The 9,611-nt window shown below is 45.9% G+C and overlaps 1 protein-coding gene across 1 annotated transcript in view; it reads right to left on the reverse strand.

Annotated features, from left to right (window-relative positions):
• LAMB3 (laminin subunit beta 3) overlaps positions 1 to 9,295 on the reverse strand; it is a 128,870-nt gene extending 119,575 nt beyond the window's left edge. The window contains exons 1-2 of the mRNA XM_075335733.1: positions 9,182 to 9,295; positions 7,791 to 7,839 (exon numbers count right to left, since the gene is read on the reverse strand). Coding sequence (XP_075191848.1) covers positions 7,791 to 7,815 — 25 coding nt within the window. The 5' untranslated portion in view covers positions 7,816 to 7,839; positions 9,182 to 9,295. The remainder of the gene's footprint in view (positions 1 to 7,790; positions 7,840 to 9,181) is intronic.
• Between the last annotated feature and the right edge of the window lie 316 nt (positions 9,296 to 9,611).

A 9,611-nucleotide genomic window follows, 5' to 3' on the forward strand; every position in this document is an offset into this window, starting at 1 on the left:
AGGCGGTATATTCTTAGAGAAGATAAAGTGTCCTGGCTTCACCTGGTCACTGTGTATACATCTGATGCCATTGGAAGTGGCTTGGGATTACATATCCTCTCAACTAGGAACTCCAGAGAACAGCTCTTCTATGCTTGGGAATAAAGCGTTAAGGGTGCTTTACACGCTGCAACATCTTTAGCGATTGCTAGCGATGTCGCGACCGATAGCACCCGCCCCCGTTGTTCGTGCAATATGTGGTGATCGCTGCCGTAGCGAACAATATCGCTACGGCAGCGTCACACGCACATACCTGTTCAGCGACATCGCTGTTGCTGCCGAACATTCCTTCCTTCAAGGGGGAGGTGCGTTCGGTGTCACAGCGACGTCACAGCGGCGTCACAAGTCAGCCGCCCAATAGAATAGGAGGGGAGGAGATGAGCGTCCGGAACATGCCGCCCACCTCCTTCCTTCCTCCTTTCCGGTGGACGCAGGTAGGATGATGTTCGTCGTTCCTGCGGTGTCACACACAGCGATGTGTGGTGCCGCAGGAACGACGAACAACCAGCGGCATGCACCACACCAACAATATTATGAAAAGGAGCGACGTGTCAACGATCAACGAATTTTGACGTTTTTGTGATCATTGATCGTCACTCCTTTTAGTCACACACAACGATATCGCTAACGGCGCCGGATGTGCGTCACGAACCCCCGTGACCCCGACGATATATCGTTAGCGATATCGTTGTGTGTATAGTATCCTTTAGACTAAGTTCTCACAATAAGTATTTGGTGCAGTTCTGATGCTACATATCTTTGTTGTCCAAAACATGCAATGTATTTCAATTCCAGTAAAGTGCCATCCGCCCGTCATGGTCACCAAAACTATCATCACGGATTCTGATGCCAATAAAACTAATACCAATACAGTCTCCTGATGTGCCCACCCATTACAGGTTGGGTGACACACCTAGGCACATGTTAGGCAGGGGATAATAGGATGTGCACTATGGTCATGTCCTGTGAACATATCAGCAGACCAGATGAATTGCACAGTAATAAAATCCCCTAGGGAAATATGAAGCATGAGTTGGTAGGTTATATTATATCGTCCTTATTAGCATCTAGCACTTAGCAATTCTCTAACATATTAGAGTAGATAAGAGGAATTGAAATTTCCTCTGAGTTCAATCCTTTTGAGAAATGCAACATTATATAACATATGTGGCTATATAGACCTGCACCAAACACGGTGTAATTCACTTATTGCAGCTTTACTGTATTGCGAGTTTTTAAAGAAAAAACGTATTTTTCGTTTTATAAAATCCACTAGATTATAAAACACATCTCAAATTTAGAGAAAAAAAAGGTAAAAAAGAAATACGGGGTCCATCTTATAATCCGGTTTTGTCTTACTGAGGGGGGCGGCAGCTTTGGTGGAGTGGTATCACAGGAGGCAGGGGTAGTGCTGGATCATGGTGATGCTGCGGGAAGTGTGGCAGGGGTCCCGGACAGTTTCTGGATGCTCCTGCCTCACAGCGTCGACAGTGCATGCTTCAAGGAAATGGAGGCCGTAGTCGGTGCGTGCTTGGATTGAGCTGAGCTGAGATCTCATCTGTGCACACGCCACTTTCGGGTGCCATTTTCCTTAAGTCCACTGCTGGGATATCAATGGGCCAGAGGCTTCAATCTGCACACACGCCGACTCCGGGCGCCATTATTTGAAACCCGCACTTCCGACATCTTCAGGATGGCCCCTGCCTCACCGTTCACAGCGCAGCACACAGTCCATAGCCCACAGCATTGCCTCTGCCTCCTGTCACCATTCTCCCTCACCCCATGGTAAGCTACATTCGGCTTATAGGACGCACTACTCATTTTCCTCCCACATTTTTGGGAGGAAAAGTGTGTCGTATACTTCGAAAAATACGGGTTAATAATAAAATAAATATAACTCCGCTACTTTGCGGATTTTGACCTATTGCGGGGGTCTCTAGAACGTAACTCCCATGATATGTGAGGGATCACTGTATTCTAATAAAGATTACATTTAGTCCTAATATTCCTCCCAGGTCAGTGTTACATTATTATTCAACATAAACTGACCTGCAGTGTGTTTTTGAAATCCACAACATGTTAATTTCTCTTATGGTAAACATGCGTTTTATTTCTGAATTTTCTCCATAGACTTGAATGGAGTAAAGAAAGAACCCAGGTAAGCACAGCTAAGCATTTTTAGCCCATGTCTGCATTGGTAAGCACTAGAAATGCAGGTAATCAACACAAGTAACACATTGTGTTCTTGCCACGTATTTCCCGTGGAAAAAAATGCATCATTTTACAGTATCAGAAAGGTGAACAGGATTTCTGAAACCTCATCCACTGCTCATTTTTTTCCTTGCAGATTTGAACCTTCTAAGCATTGTTTCAAGTCTGCAGCATGTCAACTCTTTTAGCGTTTTAAGGCTATGTGCGCACTAGAAAAGTGATTTTTCTCAAGAAAATGTATTGAGAAACTTCTGGGAGTTGAAGATTACTGCATCCGCGGTAAAAAACCGCACCAAAACCGCGGGAAAAACGCATGCGGTTTTGCCGCGTTTTTCGTGCTTTTTTGCCGCGGTTTTGCCGCGGTTTTTTGGCAGGTTGGTCCCTGCGTTTTTTTATGTTGTAACTGCAATAAATAATATAGATAATAGATAGATAGACAGACAGATAATGGATAGAGGGAAAGATGGATAGATGAACAAATAGATAGATAAAAGATGAGAAAGACCTATATAATGTCCCACCTCCCTGCATATTCTAAGCTGGCACCCTTTAGTGACTTTCATGTGGCACAAAAGGGTGCTTAGCCTTGTATTTAGCCAAAAAAATAAATAAATAAATAATTAAAAAAAAATGACGTGAGGTCCCCCCTATCTTTTGTAGCCAGCTAGGGTAAAGCAGACGGCTGCAGCCTGCAGACCACAGCTGTCAGCTTCACCTTGGCTGGTAATCCAAAACAGAGGGCACCCCACGCTGTTATTTTACATTAAATAAATAATTTAAAACAAAAAACGTGGGGTCCCCCCCAAAATTGGATCACCAGCCAAGGTAAAGTGGACAGCTGTGGTCTGGTATTCTCAGACTAGGGAGGTTCACTGTTATTGGACACTCCCCAGACTAAATTAGACGTGCCAATCCTGGCGCTTCGCCCCAACTCATCCCGTTGCCCTGGTGCGGTGGCAAATGAGGTAATATATGGGGTTGATGCCAGATGTGTAATGTCACTGGCATCAAGTCCTGGGATTAGTGATGTCACGCGTCTATCAGATACCCGACATCACTAACCCAGTCAGTAAAAAATTAAAAATAAACAAAAATAGTTTTATTTGAAAAAACACTCCCCAAAGCATTCCCTCTTTCACCAATTTATTGAAAAGAACAATCAAATCCGGGTCCGGCGTAATCTAATAAGGGGGTCCCACGACCATCCATACCATAGTCACTGTCCCAGTCAATGAATAACAAAATGTTCCCCATTGCCTGGGAGAGCAGTGCAGTGACCTGAGCTTACATGAATAGGTCAGCCCAGATCACTGCAGGGGATGAGGAGCGCTGCTGTCATGAGGTTAGATGAGATCATTACCTGCAGTGACGATCTCCTGCACTCCTGACGTCAAAGCTGTCACTGACTTCTATGCCCGCCGCATTCTCAGCAAAGAATCGCGGGAGCCCGTGACGTCACCGCTAGTGACAGTCTCGGGCCGCCCGCGAGACGGGCATAGAAGGCAGTCACAGCGCTGATGTCAGGAGAGCAGGAGATTGTCACAGCAGGTAATGATCTCATCTAACCTCCTGACAGCAGCGCTCGTCATCCCCGCGACTGCCAGCTCTGCAGTGTGAGAAGCTGCTGATACTGCAGTGACTGTTATGACTGTAGTTATGCTACAATTTCTGGTGACTGACCATCACCACACTATGCACGCCTGATTTTGGTTTGCAATGTATTCCTCCTGTTGGTAGCTGTTCAGATTCAGTTGCCTCACCCCTTTCCACAGGCAATGCTAATTAAGCACCATACTTGGATCTGGTCCGCCTTTATCAATGGTTGCTGTCTGGCACTGGGAGGGTCAGTTCTGATATAGTCCTGGTATGTGTAGAACTTGCTCCATATACTGGGACCTGGGCTGACCTCTATCCACAATTGCCCTTTTTTGCAACATGGAAGCGGCTATATACAGGTTACAGGTATGTGTGCTCCATTATGGTTCTGCTTTTAGCTTTATCTAGGAGGCCGCATGGCACATGAAATACGTAATATAGGTTAGGACCCCCCTATTGAGATTTGCCGTGACGTTGGCAGGGGTGGCTCAAAGAATTGATCAATTATTTGCTAAAATTTTTTTTTTTTTTTTTTTTTTTTATTATAGTACAGTTGGAATAAATCAGTGAATTTGCACCTTTATATGATGCATGCCAATTTCAGATTGTGCTGGCTCCCTTTTTTTTTTAAGTTTTTGAAAATGAAAAATGATAAGTGATCAACTGAGGAAGTCATCTGATTGAACCGTGATTGCATCGGTCGTTGCCGGCACCGTTGTCCCCGTGGGGACCGTTTAAAGTTGCGTAAGGGACTCCTTATGGACAAGCCCGTGAACTTGCAGGGAAACCACAAACTAGTGGCTTGTAAATAATGTTGTTGCAGCTTACCGTTACCGCCTCCGAAGAGGCAGATTGGAGGGAGGGCCCGCAGTGGAGCCGGCTGGGGCCCATCCACCACCTGAACCGGTGGCTACCCTCTGGGGGTTCCAGGGGCTCCCCATGGACGTGGGTCCCCTGGAAAGGACAGATCTCGCTCGGGTAACTTGGTGCTGGACTGGAGTCAAGGGGTGCTGCCTGTTTCTTAGGGGCAGCATCAGGGCCAGGTTACTTGGGTGGGTGAGAGCGGAAGCCGTAACCGTTTACCGTCTGCAACGTTTAAGAAAAGTGCCTCCCGTTGTGGGATGATGTTAATATGATTGTATGTGTTACCGTTTTTTATCTTTTTCAGAAAATAAAACCGGTGTTGGACGGGCAGCCCGCGGACGGTCTGCATTTTGCTAAGGGGGAATGTGATGCCCTGGGCAAGCCAGGAGTCACAGGTAATGACATCACCATACCCTACACCCCGGTTAGGTACACCTAAGCTAAACCAGAAATCCTTGTTGCCCTCCCCAGGGGCTGATGTCCACACCAGGGGGTGGAGCCAGGCAGTTGGTCTCCACCCACCAAGGAGTACACAGTCCTGGAGGAGGGAAAACACAGGCAGTTAGAGAGAGAGTTTAGCTCAGGCAGAGCTTGAGTGCAGAGGAGTTAGAGTGGTAGAGGAGCAAGTGAGAGGAGTGGGAGTGAAGCTAGAAAAGTAGCAAAAGAGCAGCCTGAAGTTGGTCCGGGTGTGTGCCCCGGACAGAGACAGCAAGGTTAGCAGACGGCGGTGACCGTCTGCAGGAGTGGCCTATCAGAGGTGCCGTAAGGACCGTGGACGGGTGGTGGCCCGGCGGTACCGGACCGGTACACAAGGAGAAGAAAGCACCATTGGCAGGGGCCTTTTGGATCCCGGCAAGGAAAGGAGTCGCCGCGAATTTGCCAAATCCGTCAGTGAAGGGGACCTCCGGGTCTCCAAACAACTAAGTCCCGATTGAAGGCAACCGCCCAACCATATGAGAGAGACACCGCCACCGCCAAGGCACCAGTTTCTCAGGGCCAGCGCCTGCGGGCAAAGAGGGGCTCCTCCGGCCCATATCCAAGTCGGGGAGCGGATTACCGGTGGGAACCCATCGCTACCAACATTACACAAGATGCAGGGAAAGAGACAGTCACCGTTAACTACCGGGGAAAAGCAACAACAGCCGTCCGTGGGAACCGTCTTTCCAGCCGTGTGTTTTACCGAGAACTGTGTCACCGTCTCAGGCTGAGTGAGTACCACCGTGCCGTGCGGCACAGCGCTGCCCCTGCGACCCTGCACCTCACCAGGCCCCGCACCTGGCCTTCCATCCCTCATCCTCCACCTCATCACTGGGCCCCGGGACAACCAACCCCTACCCACGGAGGGGAGAACTAACAACTCTGCTGCTCCCTGTCACCGCTCCCGGGATCCCCATACAGAGCAGCGGTGGTGTCCACACAATCACCACAACCGTGGGTGGCGTCACGGACAATAAATCCCCAAAACCAATCCCCTTTTCACTCACGGGCGAGGAGCGCCGCTCGAGTCCCCGGGATCCGGCCCATCGCTCGAGCCACCGAGCAGCAGAGGCCGCAGCAGCGGCAGCCGGACCCGAGCAGTGGGAGAGCGCAGCGTCCCCTCCTCCGCCCGCGACACTTCCTCTTCCTGTCATAACGACATCACTTCCCTGCAAAATGCAGGCAGTGATGAACATTACCGCAGGTAAACTGCGACTATACCGAGGGTATACCACACATCATTTGCTACCTGCGGTATACTCGCGGTATTTCGCGATTACATTACAGTGAATGGAGTGAAATACCGCAGGTACCTGTGGAAAACAAGTGACATGCACATTTTCTCAAGAAATTCTGCAGAAAGAATTTTCTTGAGAAAAAAACGCAATGTGCGCAAAGGGCCTTACCATGTTTTTACTGCTGAAAATACTAAATGAGGGCGAATACCCTTAGGGTTATTTTTCTGCGAGATACCGCACCTGCCAAAAAGTAAAAGACCATTATGGAGAATCTGTTACTTTCCTGAATAACAGGTTAGTGGAAGCCTAATTCCCAGTGGCAGGTTTCTCTTGAGCTTAGACTTAGCTCTCCAGAGAAGGAAGGCTACGCTTGAACATATGATGAAAAATGTTGCTCATGATGGTCCTAACATCTGTGACAACTAAAATTTTACTATTTTACAAGGAATGCAGTTCTGTTGACTAAGGCAGAATTGAAAGGCAAACTGTCAGCAGGTTTTTAGACCTAAAAAGTAATGTCAACATAGTTAAGTAACAGTATTGATGATTACCCCCAATACTATCATGTTTCATATCTGTTTCTACGTTGTCATGTAATCCATTCGTGATCTGTTATGCAAATAAGCTCTCAAGTGCAGGGGCTTATTGTACACTTTAAGCTCTCCAGCCTCTTTTTATTTCAGGCACCAGCCTACTCCAGTGATTTGTGACCTAGTACCCCTGGCCGATCCATTCCAGGGGTAGTAACATCCTGATAATATTGTGACAGCAGTAATATTTATTTGTGCATGTGCTGCTAATGGGAATGACGGCATATGCACAAGATGTCAGTTGGTATAACCTGCTTTTATGGCCAAAATGTTTCACAGGTGCCCTCATTTCCAGGGATAGACATGCACAGATGGATATTTCAGCTATCGCAATGTCATCAAGGTGTTATTGCCCCCAGAATGATAGCGCTTATGCAATATGTCAGTCGGGCTGATTCAGGTCACAGAGAAGAGTGACCTGTTAATCACTGGCCGGTGCTGGGAAGAGAAAGAGAGGCCGAAAAGCAGTAAGTGCAGACCGAGCCCCTGCATTTGTGAGCTCATTTGCATAATAATTATCCAATGGATTACAAGAAAATGGAAGCACAGACTTGTAATATAAAGGTATGGAAGTAATCATCATCAGAAGTACTTACCTGTGATGATGTTACTTTGAGGTCTATAAATCTGCTGACAAATTCCCTTTAATAGAAGTGTAAGAATCCACAAAACATTTCCTATTCCAGGCATGCAGAAAATATTTTCCATAAAAAGCACAATACATATAATTAGTGGAGAATAATCCACCCTGAAGGGACATAGTACAAAGCCTTACCTAGAAGTAAGATGTATAACCACATCCTTTGTTCCTCAGATCTGAACACCTGTGAATGAAATTCAGAAGAGCGCCATAAGATTCTCTGTTCTGCTCCTTACTGCTGAGAACCATCTGGTTTTAAAAAAGCCCTATCTAATTAGAATCTAATTCAGAATAGCTTTTACAGAAAGGCTCTATGGAGTATGAGCAATTTGTGGTATCCCAGAGGAACAAGGCCAGTAACATATAAGTGATAGATATTACCATGTATCAGTCTACTTACCTTATCTTTAAAGGGATTGTCCACCTTTTGGGACAACCTTTTTTTTTACTTAAATGTATGTAATTTGGGCTAAAAATCATTCTTACAATTGGGATTTTGTAACAATGTTGCACTGCTTATCTTCTATAACTCTGTGTTGCTCTTTCCATTGCTAACTCTGGTGAACAACAATATGATGGGGAAGATTTAACAGTTTTACGTCTCTTTATGAGCTTCTTTTAGCTGATTTATGACCACAGACCACATAAAAGTAGAATATGAAGGGAAACAATGAGCATGTAAAATCAAAAAGTCCAAAGACAGTTCTTTTTAGCCCCAAATCCATGTGTTTAAGTAAACAAAAAAAAAGAAGTGTCTCGAGAGTTGGAAAACCCACGGAGACAGAAGAAGTAACTTATAGCACGTCAGTTATGACCACTCTAACCTGATCACCGATGTCAGGAGCTCTAACATGGAGTAATCAAGTTTGTCAGAGGTATAGCAAACACTATAATTTGATCTGGTAATTCGTCTAAAAAATGCAAAATTGGCAATATCTAGTATCGGCAAGTTGTCCGGAGGACTAAATTATTCTATGGATCTTTCCGGTGTCCTTTTGAGAGAGATTATGACGTGTCAAGCAATAACTTGGCAACAATGGTCTACCAAGAGAACCAAAGATCATTAGATATTTGTTTGCAGGTCCAGGCATTTTTTACATTTAGCAGACCCCATGATAAAATTATTTGGTCCTGCCAACAAATGCCTATGACGATCTTGAGTGTCGTTAGGACAGTCCCAGGTCATTCACACTTTTTAAGATGCCGAAAAGTCATACCTTATAATGGCAGAAGACCCTGAGTCTGACCCTGACATGATGCTGTTACCCATTCTTACAATGTTGAATACAGAGGTGGAGTATTGTTGATTGGGAATTAAAATGAACCGGTGATCACCTAGTGTTCTGTATGTCAATCTCTGAGCTCTTTAGTGTTAGGAACCCTCCCAACAGACAAGAAATATACTATATATCCATTGATTTTTGTATTACTAGCCATCTAGGTAACTCCCTATAATGTGCTTAATGTTCCCTGTAGACAGAAGCACAGGTATTATTCATAGCTCGCAGCACAATTGTGAGACTCACCTGGACTTTCACTTTTGTCTAATATCCTCTCTGGGAGCTCGTTGCTTTCTCCACCCCAAATCCCAAGTGCACTTTTCCTTCCTTGAGCTGGCTTTTTAAATCAGGGCTCACCTAGAAGCCTCCGCAGTCTATGTGATAAGGGAGTGTGTCAGTATCCTCATCAGACGCACACACCCAAACACGGTTACTCATCACATACCACATCCTAGACACGGCATGCCTGCTCCAACTCCACACAGCACAGGTAGACTTTTATGTACAGGATACTGTATAGAAGACTGTACCTCGGTATCGTGCAAGTCTTCCTGGCACTTTGACAAATATTCATCATGGGTCTATCACTCACCCCCAGGTGTGAACCAACCTATAGCACTTAGGCGCTAACTGCAGATTATAGGACAAGAGCTGGAATGTACTCTACGTTCTTCAG

Source organism: Anomaloglossus baeobatrachus, chromosome 2 (assembly GCF_048569485.1).
Source record: "Anomaloglossus baeobatrachus isolate aAnoBae1 chromosome 2, aAnoBae1.hap1, whole genome shotgun sequence".
In the NCBI taxonomy this organism is placed as follows: Eukaryota; Metazoa; Chordata; class Amphibia; order Anura; family Aromobatidae; genus Anomaloglossus; species Anomaloglossus baeobatrachus.